The sequence below is a fragment of the Podarcis liolepis genome (genome assembly GCF_965112155.1).
Source record: "Podarcis liolepis genome assembly, chromosome: 3".
Lineage (NCBI taxonomy): Eukaryota > Metazoa > Chordata > Lepidosauria > Squamata > Lacertidae > Podarcis > Podarcis liolepis.
Genome location: NC_139557.1, coordinates 75,567,748 through 75,588,440, shown reverse-complemented (window position 1 = coordinate 75,588,440; position 20,693 = coordinate 75,567,748). Strand labels below are relative to the sequence as shown.

Genomic DNA, 20,693 nt, shown 5'->3' with positions numbered 1-20,693 from the left:
CAGTTTAACAAATCCTTGAGAGCGAAGGGAGGGTGGTTAAAAAGATTCGGAGAGACTTTGGGGGTTCTTTGGGGAAGGGTGGTGGAATCCAGGGGAAAGGGAAAGGTTTCAGCCCCTGCGCGTGTTTAACTTTTGATTCCCACTCCTTCCAAAACAGGAATGTAAATGAGCCAAATCCTCCCTCCCCAGTCGCCTTTCCAAGCTGAATCTACAGTGGATCCTAAATCTGCAAATCCAGCAAAGGGAGAATTCCATCACCCGCTCCTTCTCTCCCTCCTCCCTCCCTCGCAATGTTGGCAAATGCCTTAGAAAAAAAACTATGGGGAGCTTCTCTTGCGCAAGACATGAATGGGAATGAGGCTTGAGAAGTCTTTAAAAAAAAGAAAGATTGCACTCCAGCCTGACTGATAGTTGGCAAGAGAATGCATTGGTTACACAGCTCAAGCTGGTGGTGATATATACACATACACATTGTACTTCATCTCATTTGTGGTTCCCAAAGAAAGTGCAGTACACAGGAATGGGGGAAGGCAGGGCATTATGGAACAGCATCTTACTGTCCTCTTGTCCCCACCTGTCCATTCCTCTTGGTTGCTGTCCCAAGAGATAACTGCTGCAATGACTTCTGGAAATCTATAAGCTTCCTGGTAGCAAAAAGCTACAGCATCATTACTGCAATTTTCTTCCAGTTTGTGGAACTGGGCCGAAGGAGAGAGGAGCTCTCGCATGTGCAAACCAACCAGATCCAGAATAAACAGTATAAAACCATAATGTGTGTGATGAATATACATCTGGAGAAAGATGCATCTAAATGTCACTCTGGATTTAAATGGGAGCATGCAGGTTTTTCAACCGATTGTTTCAAAATGATACGTCATCATCATCTCCCTCCTCCCCTTAAACTGCCCAGGTGTGCCAGTTCTAAACAGGTCATGGTGAAACAAAATCCACTGCACTCAGTGAGATTGTTTCCACTAGTGTACTTAAGAATACATACACTGCAAAAAGAAAAGAAAAAAGCCTTGTGTGTCTCCGTAGCTGAGGATTTGCTGCCTGTGTCTGTGAAAACTCGCACACACCTTGTGTGACTCGTTCAATTATTTACTGCATTCAGGTTTCGTGCTCCAGCAGCTGTGCTTATGCTTCACACTAGTATTCCCTTTCATGTTAGTTCTCCGTTGGCTAGCTTGTCTTGTCTTGCGGGATACCTCAACACCACCAGGTTCAAATTCCTGCTGAAATATAAAGATGGCCGAATAGCCTTGAGTCTGTTATGAGCTCAGTCTAACAAAGCGAGATGAGCGCCGCAACCCCAGAGTCGGACGGTCCCTTTACCTTTAACCTACCTCTCAAGGTTGTTGAGAAGGGGGGAGGAATCCCACCCATGTCACCCTTAAGTCCCTTGGGAAAAGAGTGGGATAGAAATGTGTCTGCCCACCAATCTCTCAGTCAACTTAAATCTCCAACAAAACACATAATCCCCTTCTCGCCTGCCTTTGCGTCAGCGTCCAATGTCAGCTTTGGATTGCTCTTCTTTTCCTGAAGCATATGAGACAACCAGAATCCCAAGAGAAAGATGGAGAAAATACACTTAAAGTATCTTAGCAAGGGGGACAATTATCCACTCACAACTAGAACAATAATCAATGGCTTAAAATTCCAAGGAGATCAGCTGAATTGAACCTTAGGAAAAACCTGCCTAGGACGAAGGAAGGAAGAATCTCTTGGAAGGGTATGAAAGGTGAAATCTCTCTCTGAGTTATCTCCCTCAATGACTTCTTGTGAATTTCCAGAAGGCATCTCTTGGAATGCTGCACGGGATGGCTGTTGTCTGATCTAGCAAGACAACATTGGCTGTAGCTCAGCTTCTGCTCTGCATACAGAAGGTCCCAGGCTCACTCGCTAGTATCTCCAGGTAGGATCTGGGAGGTCCCCTTTCTGAAACTTGCTGCCAGTCCGTGTAGAAAAGTTCTCCAGCAGGAATTCTGACTAAGCATGTTGAGGGTTTAAATAAAGGCAAAGTCAGCTTAGAGCAAGAGGACTCTGCAAAATTGCCTTATACCAAGTCTGGCCTGGTACCATCTTCTGGCAGGGCTGAGAATGATCCTCAAGCAGGCCCATGGCAGCCCAGATACCTGAGACCAAAGCCAGGACCTTCTGCTTGCAAAGGATGCGCTCTGCCACTGAGCCAGGCTGCCTCTCTAATGTGTGAATCAATGCAAGAAAGGACCAAATCTGTTGCTACTTTGCAGGGAGGAACTGTGTGTTTAGGGGCCAATGTCTGTTGCAGAATCAATACTGGCCTACTATAATCAGTTGGAAGTCTCCAGGTTTAATGGCAATAACAACGGCTTGGAATGACAGACTCATCTCCTTCCATGCACATTCAAATAGTGATTTTCTTTTAACTGACCTTCACCAGCAACTTGAAGAAGTGTTTTAGATCGTGTGTGTCCCCCCCCCCCTTTCGTGCCCACTTCCCTCCATGGTAAAATAATTTCTGATCAAGACATCTGCTTCAATGAAAGTCACATTTCCTCCTGCAAAAACACGCTTCCAACGTGGCCATAAAGAAGAATGAGCAAGCCATACCTACAGGGCACTCATTGTGGCCCAATACTCTCCCTTGCCCACCAGCTTAAGCTGCCCCCTGAAAAGCTCTGTTGCAATTCAAATGACATTTACACAGACAGTTACACCTTGCATCCCAATGAAGCACACCAGGCTAGCCTTTGCTGTTTGCTTGTTTACAGAGGTGTTTTGTAACAAGGCCCAAACCAAGGAAGGCGGGGAGAGTGGGGTGGGGTGGGGGAGTCGCCTTCTCTGTCTCCTCAGCCCCCCTCCCTTTCCTCATCAAGTCGAAATTAGTCACCTTCAAACTTTGTGTGTTCAAATCCTAGGCTTCTACCATCAGGAAGCAAGGGAGACTAATAAGACTTGCTCTGTCAGCGGCAGCAGCAGCATCCCGTGTGTGTGTGTGTGTGTGTGTGTGTGTTAACCAACACAAAAGCTCCAGTGTCTGATGGATGTGTAAAAAATAATAATAAGGTGACGGTTGGCATAAAGTTTTTTTTTTTTTTTTAGGTAGGGAGGGGAAGGAAGGCTGGAAGGGATTTCTTTAAAAATGTGTGCACATTGTTGTAGAGGCAGTAGCGTGCGCCGAGGGGAGCTCTTTCTCTCGTTTGTATTGTGCAAGGAGCAGGTGCTGCCTACATTACCATACAGCTGAGAGCACAAAGGGCCAACTGATGCAGGCCTCACATAATAACAAACTGCCTTAATGACAGCCACGCGAACGACACACACCAAACTCACTTTTTTCCCTTCAAAAAAATTGAAAAACTAAGCTTCAAGGAGGAAAAAGGCAGAGAGACAGAGTGAAAAAGGAATGGCGATCATCTTCATCTTCATCATCATCCTAGGGGAAGTGGAGCCGTTCCATGCAGTTCACCAAGAATCCAGGGGAAGGGAGGAGGGGGGTGTTTCTTTTTGGGTCTTTAAAAAGCAGGACTGTTTACCCAGCCAAGCTCCCCCCCCCCCCGCATCTCCCCCGCCTGGAACTTAACACATGGGTCTTTCCCGGATTGTTTGAGCATGAGAGTCTCGGGGGTGTGTGCCGCATAATGATCAGCAAAGGGAGCGCGCAGATTCCGAAGTGCTCTCGATACTTTGGGGAACTTAAACCCATCCAGGAGGTCCTGCCGCGTCCTCGAAATTCATTTCCCGCCGCCCCCGCCCCCCCGGTTTGCTCCCCCAAGAACACCTCTCACATAGGTAGCCACGTTGAAGGGAACTTTAAAAGAACACACCCCACAACTACAACTTTGCTCGGCGCGATTGTCTCGCTCGCTCTCCTCCCTCCTCCAGATGGGGGCATTTATAAACCCTCAAAAATATCACAGTGGCCCCACGTGCCAGGTTCAAGGTATTCGGTTTCAGCCGGGCGTAACGCTGATCTGGTTCCTTCCCTCGGTTGAAGGATATCCTTAGCGGCGGATAGATGTCGTTGCCAAGAATGTACTTTAAAAAACAAAACAAAAACGTGCGTGTTACATTTACACCTTTCAAGACGTTCTGAGTCTCGGCTTGTTTTCCTGCGGGAGTTTCTCCTGCGCTTATAACGTTCAGACGTGAGTGGAAGAGAGGTCGGTCGTGTGTGTCTGGGTGTGACCGTCCCCTGAAAGCAGAAGGGAAAAGGGGGGGGGGAGAGAGAAGGTTGATTCTTGCAGCTTCCAAATTTGCAGGAATGTAAATGAACCCCCCCTCACTTTTTTTGTGAGAGCCGCAGGGGAGGGGAAGAGGCGGAGGGTTGCCCATTTTACAGCTCACTGACCATTTGGCGATCCATTGAGAGGAGGGCTTGGAAAAGTGGTTCCTTTGTGGCCGCTCTCGCCAGATTGGGGGGCTGCTCATTTGCATCTCATTAGCTATGCAGGCGGCCGGCGAGATATAAGGCAGGCAGGCGCCCGACCGCAGGCAGATCCGTAGCGCTACAGAGCAAGCGAGCGAGCAAAAAAAGGGGGGGACAAGAGAGGGGGGGAAAGCCGACAGCCTGCCAGACCCAAGGCGAAAGCAAAGATCACCCACACCTAGAACCACAGAGGGGAGACCCGGGAAGCGTGCACACTCTCACGCGGGCGCCGCCAGTCAGCTGCTCTCGAGTAGCTGCTGAAACAAGACAAGCCTCTTTTGCCTTCCTTTTTTCCCGGGGGCTTGGATTCCTTCAAGAAAACGAAACAGACTGATCGCAGGTCTCTGCCAGAAAGTGGCGACCAGCAACCCGGGGGATTTGAAGGCGGCTGCTTGACAACCCACTGCAAAGCTTAAACACACGCCCGCCCAAACCGCCGCCGCCGCCCCTTTAAAAAAAGAGAGGAAAAAAAACCCCAGACCACCAGCCCAAAGCAAAACCCCTCTTGCCCTCTTCGCCTGAAGCCACCGGGAATTATCTCCTTCTCGTCCCCGGAGGGATTTCCAGATCGTTGATTATTTTAATCTGCTTTGGGGAGCCTTTTCTCCGCCTCTGGGAATTAAGTGGCTCTTCTCTTCCTTTGGTGGGAGAAGAGGAGCGAAGCGCAACGAAGCCGCCCAGAACTGTCGCCGGGAAGAGGAAAAGCCGAGAGGAGGGTAAAAGTTGCGCCTCGAGCCTAATTCATCTTTAAAAACAATCGCCTCCCAAAGAGCTGTCAGTCATCCAAAGGGCGTATCGAAATCCGCATCGACGGGAAAAGAGCTAGAGACTTGAAACTCGCACATCTCCCTTCTAATTCCCCTCCGGCCGGGCTAGGGAGCGAGAGGTTTGTCGGGACCCATCTTCTTGTCAAGACGCCCCTATTGTTTTGCGGTTGCCTTTTCCCCAAGGGACGGCAAGGAAAGAAGCCCCAATATCTCCCCTCGGGCAACTCACTCCCTCTCAGAATGGGAGGCCAGTCCACGCTGACTCTAGTGGTCTTTTGCGTGCTTCAGTTTCCCTGCCAGGTAAGCATCGGCTGTATATAATGCATGTCTGCGCGCGTGCGGTCGTGTTGACAAACCTCTTGAAACCCGCAAGGCATCGTAGATAGGAAAAGTTGGCGCGTTGCACTTCTCCGGGGAACTTGAAGGGCTACCGAGGGCGGAGGGTGGTGGCGATCTGTAACGAAGCGTTGCCCTTCTCTCCCCCACCCCATGGGTTCCTGTCGCCCCCCCTCCCTCGATTTAGTGGAGAGCCGTCTGCACGCACGCGCTCGCGTTCACACATACACGCGCGCGGCACAGAGAGAACGAGAGTTCACCTCGGTGGCTTTGCTGGCGCCCCAGTATTAGCGGAACTCCGGTACTTGGGGCACGCGAACTCCGCTGCGCAGGTGCCCCCTGTCGGAGCGCTGCGAGGTGCCATCAATGGGGAGCTTCGCCATTGACAATTCGGCGGCTGCGTTCGACGCGGCGGGGGGCCTGGTCATTGTGCTCTGCGGGGGGCGCGTTGCGCGAACGCAGCCGCTGTCCCCCCCCCCCCCGCGCCGCCTTGCCTGGAATCAGCGCAGAACTTCCATTGATAAATTTGCTCCGCCCCCCTCTGGGCGCTCGCCTCCCAATCGCCAATTTGCGGCTCCATTTCCGAGGGCCAAGAGCTCCCCCCACGTCCCCCCCCCTAAGTTGCTAATGGTGGCTCCCGCTCCCGCTTCCTCCTGCAGGTCTGGAGCTCCGGCGTGTTCGAGTTGAAGCTGCAGGAGTTCGTCAACAAGAAGGGGCTTCTGGGCAACCGCAACTGCTGCCGGGAGGGTTTCGGCGGCGCCGTGCCCAGGGGCGGCGCGGCGCCTGGGCTGCAGCAGTGCGACTGCAAGACCTTCTTCCGCGTCTGCCTCAAGCACTACCAAGCCAGCGTGTCCCCGGAGCCGCCTTGCACCTACGGCAGCTCCATCACCCCGGTGCTGGGGGCCAACTCCTTCAGCGTGCCCGACAACGCCGCCAGCAGCGACCCCTCCTTCAGCAACCCCATCCGCTTCCCCTTCGGCTTCACCTGGCCGGTAAGTTCACCCGGGCCTCCGTTACGGGTAAAGAACAGGGAGGCTGCGGGGGGGGGGGGGGGGAGCAGCGCAAGCTAAGGAAAGGAGCCATCACTTCCCTCTTTGGTCTCCTTGTTTACAAAACACTTTTAACTACGCCCCCCTAGTGTTGTTTGAACAAATGCAGATTAGGATTGCCGTTCCCTATGTGTAAGTGCACTTTTAGGATTCCAGATTAGTGAGCGCATGCTCATGGTCAGATAAGGCTGCTGCAGAAGACTGGGGGGAACTTGATTTTTAACTAGGCGTTTTAACCTTTCCAGTGCTTGTCAAGACTCCGATGGGGTTAGGAAACTGGGGTGGGACTGTGGATTCAGAAGCAGGGATGGAATCGGGAAGAGAGCTTTGTGTGTGTGTGTTTATTTGTAGCCTTTGATGCAACAGCGCAGCTCAAAAGAGTGTCTGCTTCACAAATCCAGGCTTCTCCCCAACTCCCCACGATATGCCCTTGCTCCTTGAGACCTTGCTTATGCTGCTGCCAAGCTAATGGCTGATTGCCGCTGCCAAGGTTGCTAGATGCTTTTTAATGCAAAGCGACCTCCTGACTTCAAGGCTGCATCCTTTTGGTCCAGAATCGGCACATTAGTGTCATAATGTATCTGCAACTCCCTGCTTTCCGAGGAGTGAAGCCAGATTAGTGCTCCAGAGAGAGCAGTTCTGACCTCGCAATACTGTTGGCAGGGCCAGTTTGTGTCTCATTAGCGGCCTCAGCCAGTCAGCTGGAGGGAGGGTGATAATAGGGGTGGCTGCACATACTTTATTGCGACTCCATTCCCCCTGTCTTTCCATTATGGAAATGGCTATGTCATTGTCATTTCTGCCTGGAATTCCCAAAGGCTTCATCTACCCCGCTATCTTCTCCTCCAGCCCATTACCTCTCAGGCAGTGTGCAGAGAAAAAGTGCGAAGGCTGACAGTGATGCCCCTTCTCCCGCTCCCTCCCCCACTTTCCCCTCTCTGCTCCTTTTTAACACCACATCCTGTGCGGAGCAGGCTGAAAAAACAGGCCAGGAAGCAACTTTTCAAAAAGCTCTGCCATTTCCTTGAGGAAAGTGAAAACAGGCTGGAGTCAGGGGATCAGAGAGTCACGCTGGCTGGGCACACATATTCCTGCCCCTCCTGTGACCATATTATTTCTGCTGACTGTAGATGTTTGCTCTCATTGTTTTATCTGTGTTCTTTAAAAATCTTATTTTCCAGGGCACTTTCTCTCTCATCATTGAAGCTCTGCACACAGACTCCCCTGATGATCTCAACACAGGTAAATGGCTTTTTCCAAGTTCCACCCAGGACTGTTGCTTTATGGGTCCATGATATGCCTGCTTTTCCAGTTAGTGAACTTTTCCAGTCCCAATAGCAGCCACTTACTTCTAAGGAAGTCCCATTGGAGTCAGTGGGACAATTCTACCTGGATCAGTGGCAACCTATAGCTTTTCCATACCTGCTTAAAAATTCTCACCCCTCCCTGAACTACTCTAAATTTCCAGTGTAATCTTAAGCTTTCAATTTATTTAACTGCATTCCTGTTCTCTCTCTCTCTCGCTCTGCTCCCCCACCCCCTGCCTTCTGTTTTGCAGAGAATCCAGAACGCCTCATTAGCCGCCTGGCTACGCAGAGACATTTGACTGTTGGCGAAGAATGGTCCCAGGACCTGCACAGCAGTGGCCGCACTGACCTCAAGTATTCCTACCGTTTTGTGTGTGATGAGCACTACTATGGAGAGGGCTGTTCTGTCTTCTGCCGCCCCAGGGATGATGCCTTTGGCCACTTCACTTGTGGAGAGCGTGGGGAGAAGGTCTGCAATCCTGGCTGGAAGGGGCAGTACTGCACTGACCGTGAGTGTCCTCAAGGAAATCCTCATTTGTCTTTCTAAAGTTCTTTGGTGCCACCAATTCTCTCTTCCTCGCTCATGCATTGGTGCAAACATGTCCCATTCAGAAATGAGTGTGCTAGCTAGGGAGAATTTAAAAAAGCCACATACCAACAATAATATAATGAAAGGGACAATGACAATAAAGATATCGTATTGTATCGTATCGAAGGAAATTTAAAATTTAAATCCTGAATCTGTAGTTCTTAAGGAATAAGGATAAAATATATTAGAATTACAAAAAAATGCTTTGTACACCAAACAGCAAATAATATTGGACACTTCTTTTTGGTGGCAATAAATCGATGAGCTCCTAGAGAAAGTAGAAGGTGCCAAGGCATTAGGAGACTTCCTGTCAGCAAAGTTATGGACATGATGCAGCCAACACTTTGGATTTGCATGACTTTTATTGGGAGAGTAAAACAGGTTCCTGGCTGTCCCACTGAAATCAGTGGAATTTGAAAGTGCTTGACACTGGCTGGATTGGATCCATAGAAATTGCCAACGAAAATCCAAAGGTGCAGAATTCAGGAACCTGACCTAAAATAAACATCACCTTCAGGGCAAATCAGCAAAATAATTATGGGAGCTATATAGAAGGTTTGGACAAATATTTAGAGCATTTTATTCCCACCCCACGCCTAGCAGATACAGAATTCCTAACTCCACCTTTAATGGTAGGTGAACAGTGGCAACCAATGGGTCTGACTAACATAGTATTATGTTACCAGTTGGGCTAATAGCATTATAGTACACATTAAAACATACACATTTCTACAAAATTCCTGCAGCCTGTCTTATCTATTGGCTGTGATGTAGCCAAATTGTGCATGTAGCCGAATTGGCAATTTTGCAGCAAGTGCTTTTCTGAACACCAATAAATGTGACATGCTGCTTTTTCCTACTATAGGGTATCAGACTTACTATTAATTTACAGAATTTATGGCAGTGCCTGCAACACATTCTTGACTTTTAGTTCTTTTTCATTCTTTAAACATTTGCCAAATTCCAAAAAAATTAAGAACATCCACTAACGTAAACAGTAAACACATTCTATACATACAATAGATTAGGCTGCAGTCCCAAACACATTTGCCAGAGAGTAAAGGACCATTGAACACAGAGATACTTACTTCAGAGTAAATATGCATAGAATTTCTTGTAATGCACATTAAAATGCATACAGCTTCACCAAGTTCTTGCCCTGTGTGACATGACATGATTGTTAATCAATAGTGTCAAGTCTAATATAGCTAATCCCCTCTTAGTTATTTAGCATGCACATTGCATAGCAAACCTATGAACCGAATGTAGTCAAATAGTTTAATCACTATTTAGCAGCCCAATCAGTTTTCCCCCCTTTTTTCAGCCACAACTTCTTGTTTTATTAGCAGAGGGAGGACTTTCCCTATTATTGCATAAGAGATAAGGCTCATGGTGGCATTAAGTGCTAGAGTCAGTATGCTAAATTTGCATTGACATTTCCAACTCAGAATGCCAACATTCTCTAAAAGGGGTGGGGAACCTCTGCCTCCCCCCACCCCAACTTCAAACCAGAGGTCCTCAAACACCTGGAGGGTCCAAGGTTAGCCCCTACCACCCTGCACTCTGATATATCACCCTCTGCCACCCAGGCTCCTCTGGGAGGAAGGGCAGATAGATAGATAGATAGATAGATGTACACAAAACAAAGATGAAAATCAAGGACACACATTGAAACATTCCTAAAAGTCATTCTGCTGATTGACAGCTGCATTTCTGCACTTGGCACTTTAAAGTTGTTAAAGACTATCCCCCTCTCCCAAAGATCAGGCCAGCATAATTGTGGGAGGAGTAAAGAACAAACACACACCACACACACAGAGAGAGAAATTCAAGGGAAGTGTTGAATTTGGTTCACTTGAAGGTGTGGAAAATGCAACCCCCACACTAAAGTCAGTGAGCATTCTTTCCTTGACTTCAGTGACATCTGAATTGCATCCCACATGGTTGTATTTTTAAAGGTCTTATTTAGTTTTTGAGTTCTTAGTTTCAGTTCTGGTAATGTCATTGATAGCAGCAATGATAGTGGAGGAAACATGGGTGTCCATAGGAACTTTTTTTTTGGGGGGGGGACATTTTCCTGGGGTGGAGCACTAAGAGGCAGTGGGCAGGCTAGGTGCTCATCAAAAATGAGAAGTGTCTGCACATATTGTCTCCTTTCTTGGGATCTACACATGTTATAACCTTTTTTTTTAATTTAAAAAAGGTAGGAATTTGGGGATTATAGTTCATTGGTGGTAGGAGGACTGTTTTCCCCTTGCCCTTCCATGGATCCCCATGGGAGTTTGGAGGCATGCGGCTACATTTTATAGCCTGGCAAGAGAAATTTGAATGTCCTTGTCCAAACCTAGTGAGCCAGGGTTGCCAATAACTCCAAAAAATGGCCTGGAGCTGTACCAAAACATCAACAAACCAGGACCTGAAAGTTGCACCCCATAAGCTCCACATGTTCCAATGGGTTTGGCACTCCACCATGCCACCTGAGGGAACTTCCAAAAGCAGATTGTGATATGGTATGGCTGTGTGCTATTCAAAAGAAAACAAAAGCTTACAAAGGCCACTGGGCATGCCCCAAGCCCTTGGGTGTGTCTAAAGTAGTATGTTGGATCCTTGCCATTGTGATAAGATGTGTCCAATGTAATTGTCGCTGTTTGTATGTGTGTGCTTTTTTTTTTTTTTTTTAAGAAAACACTGTTGAATGGATTGACACTGCCCAGGCTCAGTATCTGTTCAGAGAGGGTGGGCAGAAGTCTGAGCCAATGCAGCGAACAGAGGGCTTGTGTTTCCCATCATAACACTTAGTCTTCTTGCCTCCTCCTTTCGCATTAGACATGGAGGAGCGCAGAATGAGACGGCTTTAGGAAAATTTTGCCTTTGACTCCTTAGTTGATGTTGCCTTCTGAAGCCCCTTTGTATTACTGGTGTAGACTGACTGTGTCTCCGTCCTTCTTTTTCTTTTTAATAAGCTGAGTTTGAGGAGCGAGTTAGAATACATGCCACCTTTTTTTTTGACCAATGGGGGTGATGTCACCCTAGAAGCCGAGGAAATAAATAAACAAACTGCAGGCTTTCCTCATAGGCCTGCTTGCCCTCCCCACCCCCACTCCCGCTGCCCATTCAGTTCACTTTTTTTGAGACAATCTGATTATCGGCCCAGCTTTTCCTCGTCTTCTGTTTCTCCTTCTCTGGGGCTCGTCATTGTCTCTGGCTTGCTTTGTTGAATTAAAACTTGCAGTGCCTGCTTAATGAGTTCCATAACCAGGCAAAGTAATGAGCAGAAGTCTTCCCTCCTGCTGGCCTGCATACTTCTTTGCCATTGCTGTGTGTGTGTGTGTGTGTGTGTGTGTGTGTGTGTGCGCGCGCGCTCCCTAGGCCTCTTCACTCCTGCCTCCCTTTCTGGGTGTGTGAAAGAACTTTGGACTTATTTATTTGAATAAGAAGAAAAATCACTGCGCGTGCCATAGATTAGATCTGGGCAGGGATAGGCTGTTTGGGAAGCACATCTTGGCCCTGATTGGCCGCAGGAGGTTGGGGGTATTGTTGCAGTGGGGCAGCTGCTGGGAGAGAATAGACAATAGAGCAGCTGTCCTGGCTGGCACCCTGCACACCAGCTGTCCACCCTTATCTGCTCTCTCTCTCTCTCTCTCTCTCTCTCTCTCTCTCTCACACATACACACACACACACTCTGAGGACAGCAAGAGGAGGAGCTGTGTGCATAGACTGGCGGGGTGGGGGATGGAGGGAGAGGACTTCTGACCCTTGCCGGGAAGAAAAGGCGGACAGGAGCAATTGTGAGGTCTCTTTTGTCCATGGGCAACTGTATTAAGGGGAATGTTCATCCCTGGCGATAAGTAAAGGACCCAGTTATTAAGCAAGATCAATACGCCAGAGTTTAATTCAGCTGCTGTTACCAACTCAGCCCTAGTGAAAGGAGTTTGACTCACTCTACCCTTCCCCCCCCCCCAAAGGCTTATCTGTACATTTCTGCTCCTTTGTGTTTTTCAGCAATTTGCTTGCCTGGATGTGATGAGCAGCATGGATTTTGCGACAAGCCTGGGGAATGCAAGTAAGTTTTCGGAGCTCTTCGTCCTCTGCCCCTCCCACTCCAGCCCTCCTGCTTGCAGACTGGATCTGAGAATCCCAAATAGATGACATGAAATGCCTTAGAGGTTTTGACCGATGGTTGGGTGAGATGTCCCAGTAATATGAAGTCAAAGTATTAATCCAGAAATTGAAACATTCCCCCCCCCCGAAGTCTTGGCTTACATCTCTGTCTTGTTCAGCTTTCACTAGGAAATGAAGTTTTGGGATGAGGCTTACTTCCTAGCAGGAGTGCATAGGATTTCAGCCATAATGAGTTCAAATTCGATGACCTTATGAAGCCCTGGCAAAAATTACAATCGCTTAAATGATAGCTGCAATAATGAGGCAGTGGAGTGTTGCAGTTCCAGGAACCAAATCTAGTGGAGAGCTGGCGTGCTGTAGAATAGAAGATTGAGTGTCGTATTTAGGAAAAGACCTGGGTCTAAATTTCTTCTAAATTACGAAACTAGTTGGCCTTAGGAGATCTCTCAAGATACAGGGTTGGTGGGATCAAATGGGATCATCCCATGTATACTGCGCCGAACGTCTTGGAGGAAGGGCGGAAGTGTGATCAATAATAAACCAAGGCCACCATCTTAAGCACTTTACGCTCCGAAATGAGTTCCATTCAAATCAAAGAGTTTGAATGGAATGGAAAATTCTGTATTCAGTCTGCGAAAGAAGCATCTATTAATAGTTTAGGAATATGGCTTCCTTGATTGTTAAGGAAGTTTCCCCCCCTGGGGTTTTCTGTTTTTGTTTTTAGCTTCAATGGGTTTGCAGTTTGTGGTAGGATTTCCTGTACTGATAGTCTGGTATTTTTGATTTTTTAAAATAGATGCCGAGTTGGTTGGCAGGGGCGTTACTGTGACGAGTGCATCCGGTACCCAGGTTGCCTTCATGGTACCTGTCAACAGCCATGGCAGTGCAACTGTCAGGAAGGCTGGGGCGGTCTCTTTTGTAACCAGGGTAAGTTCTTCACCTTTCATAGTAACATGACTTGATCCTCCTTGAACTAAGACTACAATCCTATGCATGCTTACCTGGTAATAACTTACAGCGGAGTTGCTTCTGGAAGCTGTGTAATGTCCTTGCGAAACCGTGTGTCCTTACAGACATGTCTCTTGTTTTTAATCTTCTGTAGATCTCAATTACTGTACACACCACAAGCCTTGCAAGAATGGTGCTACCTGTACCAACACTGGCCAAGGGAGCTACACCTGTTCTTGCCGTCCTGGCTACACCGGAGCCAACTGTGAGATTGAAATCAATGAATGTGATGCCAATCCTTGCAAGAATGGAGGGAGCTGTACTGTAAGTTTCTAAAATGTTATTTATTTATTTATTTTTAAATTAAAAAGTAGTTTTAAGAGATGCTTACGGTAATCTCAGTATGCAATATAGGCTTCTAAACACCACACTCTTCTTTGCAACAGGATCTTGAGAACAGCTATTCTTGTACCTGTCCACCTGGCTTCTATGGTAAAAACTGTGAGTTGGGAGCAATGACTTGTGCTGATGGTCCGTGCTTCAATGGAGGGCGGTGCACAGACAACCCGGAAGGTGGATACAGCTGCCGTTGCCCAGTGGGTTACTCTGGATTTAACTGCGAAAAGAAAATTGACTATTGCAGCTCCAGTCCCTGTGCTAATGGTAAGCTAAACCAGTCTTTGACCGATCCCTTCAAGACTAATGAGCATTTTGCCATGACCGTCAATGAAAAGTTGAATGAACTTCCCATTTAAGTTTGTGTAACTTTCAGGGGAAGTGAATGAACTTCCCATTGAGGTTCACTTAAGGCCCCATAATGTGAATTCCTGTTTTAGCAGAGGGAAGAGTAAGATCCAATCCAAGTCAAGTGGTGTCACGAGAGGTGTATGCAGCTTATGCATGCTTATTCAGAAGGAAGGCCCAAATTGTTGAAGTGGGGCTTACTCTGAAATGTGCCGTGGCCTTGGGTTGAATTGTGCCAAGTCAGGGGGAAAAACCCACAAACTTCGCAGCATCTTTCTAAAAATTCACAGTGGGTGAATATTGGCTAGACATCTTTTGAAGGGGGCATTTTGTTTTGGATAGAATTTTTGCAATGGCTATCCTGAGGTGCTCAAGGTGGTTTATAACTGGAACCCTGAAAATGGAAGACAGAGAATAAATAGGACCTGCAGCAAAATGGTGCTTTGCTCCCCACCCCCACCCCGGCGTATGGTTGTCCACTAGCCTGACTCAGCAAGACTCTTTTGGTGTAACTTCAAAAAGTTGCAGTCTTACGCATGTTTACTTGGGAGTAATTCCCAATGAACTCAGTAACTCTTACTTCTGAGTAGACACGCAAAGGATTGTTCTGCGCATCTGTCTTGCCTAGTATAAATGCTCTGTTTCTCAACAGTGTCAGCTTTCCATTTTCAGCTGAATAAATCGCTGCTCAGCCTGTGGCTGGAAGGTTGCAAGTTTGGAAGTTTGTTCTCCCAAATACTTCTTAAACAAGGAAAACCTAGCATATCAGGAAAGAGAACCATCTCCTGACCCCCCCCCCTCTCCCTGAGGTGTACAGGCAGGCTTTTAACTTTTAAATATGAGGAAGTATTCACACCCATGAGAACTCTTCTCTTCCGCTCCCCACGCCTGCCCCAAAGTAGCTTGAGGTAGTGCAGTCTAGGAAATGGCCGCTTGGTTCTCTCTGCTAAATGTCTAAACAGACCCAAAGACTTAGAAGAAATCCCCCTGTCCATGCCTGTTGCCCTTCCCAAATTGTTCTTGTCATATGGTCTTAAGCAATGAGTGTAGAGAGCAGAACCAGTTTGATCTTCTGCTTTTCAGCTGAGGGAATTGGCATCAGACGGGCTGCTTCCTATTCTCTCTGATGGTTCTTTTTAATTGCACTTTTGGCTTGAGTTTAGTAAGTAAGGTTATGCGTATGCTTCAGATTCTGTTGCGGTTCAGTTTTTAAGAAATGACCTGGACCAGCTTGATACCCTGACTATATGTCCTCCTCTGTGTGTTTAAGAATTGGGTCACCAGATCTGGACATTTGTTTTCTATATAGAACATACCCCTTCGAAACGCTGGAGCAGTGAAGTATGGCGACCGCAAAACCACTTCATTTATTTGTTTTACAAATCCTTATCTTCCCTTTCTGTAGACCCCCAGAGCAGCTCCTAAGCAATAAAATCACATAACCAACCAAATACAAAATGTCCACTAGAATCCTAGACACACCTCATCAAGAAGTAGTCATGATAAAATTGGTGGCTGGTGGGAGCTTTTCCAGCCTTGGGACCACATTCCCTTGGGGGCAACTTCCAGGGCCCTCCTACCAGTAATGGAAGTGGCTTAAGCAGGTGTGGCCAGACGCATACCACTCTCCATCCTCCACCCAGGCAAGCAAAAGGTGTTATCACACTTCCAGGACACATTCCAGCCAGGTAAAACCATAAGAGAAAGATGCGGAGCAGGACCAGGGAGGCTGCAGCCTAGAGGACATGGCCTGGGTAGAGTCCCCAGGGCTGTAAAGTGAGGCCCAGAGAGCTGCATATGACCCCTAGGCCTGAGGTTTCCCCACCCCATTGTAAATGATTCAAAACTGTTTCTAGTAAGAACCATAAAACTGGCTGATAACAGAGCACACCTTAAAGGCCTGTGGATTTATTTTTTTTTTACAAGTTATTTTTACAAGTTCCTTTTAAAGCCTCAGTTCTGATGGATCTCAGTGGGCAATATGTTTCATCATGCCTTGAAGGCAGCCTGCCAACTACGTGTGTCAGAGTGAAGCTGCAATCCTGTAGCTGAAAGTAAGCCCTGTAATAAGACATTTGATTGTACTGGGCTTCCCCTGCGTTTTCTACCGTTACAAAGGCTCATCTCTTTGGGCTATGTTTTCCTTGCTTTCCTACACAATGAAGCAGTACGCTGTGAGGCTGTGAATACTACATAACTTCAGGGATTATCCATACTTTCTCCTGCATTTTGATCATATTGTGTACCACTTAATTCCAACGGGACTGGAAGCTTTTCTCATTGTGCCATGGCTGTGCCTCTCGAAAATCCAATCTTACCCATCGAATTGGATCTTGCAGTGTGCATGGAAAAACCAAAGACATTTTGCTTAAACCGAGTTTCATTTCAGTGGAGAAGATCAGATTTTCACAAAGTACATCCTCGGAACAATGTGAAAGGCTCTTGGGCCCAGGGAAATTAATCGGTACACAATACGATCCAAATGCAGATCGGGCAAAAGTGTGGACGAGCCGTTGACAGGGCTGTTTAAAGGATGCTGTCGACTGGGAACTGAAAAGATCTGTTGTCTAATGGATAAGAGGCTTGTCTTTGGCCCTGTGAGATCTGGAGTCAGGACCCCACTTGGCCATGATTGTTGCTAGAATAAAATAGAAAAATCCCACGTGTTCTTTGGCGAAAAGGCAGTTTTGCAAATGCTATAAATGGTCACTCCTGGGCTATATACTGATCTCATTTGTCCTCTCTGATGTTTTGCAGGAGCCCAGTGTGTTGATCTGGGGAATTCCTACATATGCCAATGTCTGGCTGGCTTCACCGGAAGACACTGCGACAATAATGTGGACGATTGTGCTTCCTTTCCTTGCTTGAATGGCGGGACCTGTCAAGATGGGGTTAATGATTATTCTTGCACCTGCCCTCCGGGTTACAGCGGGAAGAACTGCAGCACTCCCGTCAGCAAGTGCGAACACAGCCCTTGCCACAACGGGGCTACTTGCCACGAGAGGAACAACCGCTATGTGTGCGAGTGCGCTCGTGGTTACGGGGGCCTGAACTGCCAGTTTTTGCTCCCCGAACAGCCTCCGGGGGCAGTGACGGTTGACATCACCGAGAAGTACACCGAGGGGCAGAGTTCGCAGTTCCCTTGGATTGCAGTATGCGCCGGGATTATCCTGGTCCTGATGTTGCTGCTGGGCTGCGCCACTGTGGTTGTCTGCTTCCGGCTCAAAATGCAGAAGAGGCAACAGCAGCCCGACCCGTGCAGAAGCGAGACGGAGACCATGAACAACCTGGCCAACTGTCAGCGAGAGAAGGACATTTCCATCAGCGTCATTGGCGCCACCCAGATTAAGAACACCAACAAGAAAGTGGACTTCCACAGCGATAACGCGGACAAAAACGGCTACAAAGCCCGGTACCCGTCAGTGGATTACAATTTGGTGCATGAACTCAAGAACGAGGACTCTGTTAAAGAGGAACACAGCAAATGTGAAGCTAAGTGCGACACATACGACTCCGAGGCAGAGGAGAAAGGCGCAGTACAACTAAAGAGGTAGGTTAAGGAGGGTGGCAGGGGGTGGTTTCAGCATGTCCCTTGTGAAGTGCAGGCAGCTAATTTAGCTGGTCGCCAAAGCAGCCGTCTCATCCTTGTTTCCTGTTTTCTTTTTGGCTTGTAGTGAACTGTCTGAAAGGAAACGGCCAGAATCGGTATACTCCACTTCGAAAGACACAAAGTACCAGTCGGTGTATGTCATATCAGAAGAGAAAGATGAATGCATAATAGCAACGGAGGTTGGTATATTCTCTAATGCACTCGAAAGGCAAACTTACCCATCCAACTTCCCAGCTAACTAGAGTCAGCCAGCAAATTCCGTCACTTACCAATGCTGTGCTAGCTTAGACTAGCTGAAATTGGATCTGGCTTTGCGTTGCTGTTCTTAATTGAATCCTGCAACTTTTGCTCTTCCCAATGCAACCCAGTTCTTCAAGCTGTTCTTTGCAACTGGGGACTTGAAGAGGAGTTAATTGGTTTGGTACATAGGAATAGTCCGGTGGAAAGTAAGTAGGGCAATTCCAGAGTAGATCCCTATAAAGCTATGCTCAGTGGTACAGAACATGGTTTGCATGTAGAAGGTCCCAGGTTCAGTTCCCAAGATCTCCAGGTAGGGCCGGTAAGCCTGTTATTGTGTAGACATGGATGGACTAATGGCAGCTTTCTGTGTTCCAAGGAAACTGCCCCATAGGTTGTATGTGTATCCATTGCTATTGAAAAACCACCTACCGATTCCAGTGGATTGCATCAGTTACTAGGTTAGGTACTTTAGTAGTATGAAATCAGAAATGTGTCCTTAAAGAGAAAGGCATCCGGTAGGCTGTGGTTCAAGGGGAGACCCTACAAGGCATCTGCATATGAGAATGTATAAGATTGTATGCATATTGTTGTTCCCAGTCTTCCTTCTTGCCTGATAGATTCATCAGCCTTGCAAATAATTCCACTTAAGTGCTTAGTCTACACAAATACTGCTAAACCACCTGTACTTATTGGGGGCATGAAGGGAAGAACCAACTTCCATAAAATTAATTGTCTGGAAGAGATGCTTGCTTCCTGCAGGTGACCAGACAGACAAGCGCCTGTTTTCTATATCTGGCATCGTACTGGGAGGGTCTTGTACCTTCATCTTTTGTACCTTCATCAATTCACTCTCGCTTTCTCTCCCTCCCTCCAACTTTACGCAGGTGTAAAGGAAAGACGATATGGCAAGATTGTTGTTTTGGAACAATTTTCAAAGGTGATATGCCCCAATGAATGCTGCTGAACAAGAAAGGGAGAGAGATTCCTTCACTGACTGCTGCTGAGAAACTAAATTCAGGCTGAGCTGGTTCTCTACTGAAGTTAGCAAAAGTGACTGCAAATAATACATGGTGGACACTAGGCCAGGGTCTGTGTTCAAAGATACCTGTTGCACTGCCTTTTATGACTATTTATCATTGCACTATGGTCAGTTGCTTTTTTTCCTATATATATTTAAATGAATGGACTTAATTCCTACATAAGAAGCATGCACTGCCTGAAGTGTATATTTTGGATTCTTATGAGCCAGTCGTTTCTTGAATTAGAGATACAAACACTGCCTTTATTGTCCTTTTTATACTAAAATGTGTTTTTACTAGGTGGGGGGAAAGTGTGTTATTTTTTTTAAAACTGTAAAAAAATTATTTTCAGGATATTTGTAAAGCTTGAGTATTTTGTGACGTTTCTTTTTTATAATTTAATTTTTTTGGTAAATATGTACAAAGGCACTTCGGGTCTATGTGACTATATTTTTTGTATATAATGTATTTATGGAATATTGTGCAAAATGTTATTTGAGGTTTTTTTACTGGTTTTTTTTTTTTTTTTGGTTAATGAAGAAATTCATTTTTAAACTATTTTTCCAAAATAAATATTATTAATGATATCCAAAGTAACATTTGTGAGTTTGTTTTTTTAAAAACATAACACTGTTGGACCATATTCTATCATTCATCATCGTCATCTGAAGGTAGACGGACGGATAGATGAGTCCATTTCTTGCTCCATATCAGAGTTGCATGGCTTTGGACTCAATGTATGCAGCTCTCAGGTGATAGCTCAGTGACAGAGCACCTTTCTTGCATGCAGAATGTGGCAGGTTAAATCCCTGGCATCTCCAGGTAGGGCTAGGAGAGACCCTAGAGCAGAACTTTCCAAACTGTGTGTCGGGACACATTGGTGTGTCGGCTGCAGTGTGTAGTTGTACGAATGCTTGCAGCACTCCTCCCAGGGCTGGAAAGGGTTAGTTTAACCTCTGGTTTGCTAGTAAAACTTGTGGGATGTAACATCACTGAAGCAGTCAAATACAACATTTCCTGTTTGCCCAGAGTGGACTCACAGGGGACTTCCTGTCACACCTGGTCTGGAGCATCCTTCTCCTGTGTGTGACCAGGTAGAGGGGCGTGACCCTGGCGTAGACCCTATAAAAGGGCCAGTCACACAGCCATCTTCCTCTTGATACTTTCTTGATGCCTTTCTCTCCATTTTGCCTTTTGCTCTCTGCTGGCTCTCAGCCAGCAGCATATGTCTCATCCCTACAGAGGAGGAAGCCACACTTTGTATCTCTATAAATGTAACTGCAACTATAAACTAAAGCCTGCCTTCAGGAAACTACTGTGAACTGAATGTAACTCATCTTTACGCTTACTTTTAAAGAAGACTGCCATGTTACTATTATTTTAAGAGGGAAATAAAGGGGAATTTTACCAGGAACAATCCAGACTCGACAAGCCAGACTGGACTGCTTAATTTAAAGGATTCTAACGAACTGTTAACTTGCTTCCAGCAATGTGCAAAGGAACGTGCTCTGCTACTAGCTCACTAGCATGAGTGAGGAAGGATAATATTT

The 20,693-nt window shown here is 46.8% G+C and overlaps 1 protein-coding gene and 1 long non-coding RNA gene across 2 annotated transcripts; one reads left to right on the top strand and one right to left on the bottom strand.

Annotated features, from left to right (window-relative positions):
* Positions 1-965: 965 nt before the first annotated feature.
* Positions 966-4,467, bottom strand: LOC310702401. Its single transcript, XR_014523492.1, has 2 exons — positions 4,334-4,467; positions 966-4,177 (listed from the first exon to the last, which is right to left on the bottom strand). It is a non-coding gene; the product is annotated as an uncharacterized lncRNA (long non-coding RNA).
* Positions 4,468-4,479: 12 nt separating this feature from the next.
* DLL1 (delta like canonical Notch ligand 1) lies at positions 4,480-19,736 on the top strand. Its single transcript, XM_083493870.1, has 11 exons — positions 4,480-5,478; positions 6,174-6,506; positions 7,745-7,805; positions 8,122-8,379; positions 12,463-12,523; positions 13,379-13,509; positions 13,685-13,854; positions 13,977-14,193; positions 17,032-17,824; positions 17,949-18,063; positions 19,009-19,736. The coding sequence occupies exons 1-11, from the start codon at positions 5,419-5,421 to the stop codon at positions 19,012-19,014; spliced, it is 2,205 nt and encodes a 734-aa protein (XP_083349996.1). The 5' UTR covers positions 4,480-5,418; the 3' UTR covers positions 19,015-19,736.
* The last annotated feature ends 957 nt before the right edge of the window (positions 19,737-20,693 follow it).

What these genes read in the sequence shown, in the direction of transcription:
- DLL1 (XM_083493870.1), top strand. Translation starts at nt 5,419, where the DNA reads ATGGGAGGCCAGTCCACGCTGACTCTAGTGGTCTTTTGCGTGCTTCAG. An exon ending in AGAATGGAGGGAGCTGTACT is followed by an intron (nt 13,855 to 13,976) that starts GTAAGTTTCTAA and finishes TCTTTGCAACAG; the next exon opens with GATCTTGAGAACAGCTATTC. An exon ending in CTCCAGTCCCTGTGCTAATG is followed by an intron (nt 14,194 to 17,031) that starts GTAAGCTAAACC and finishes GATGTTTTGCAG; the next exon opens with GAGCCCAGTGTGTTGATCTG.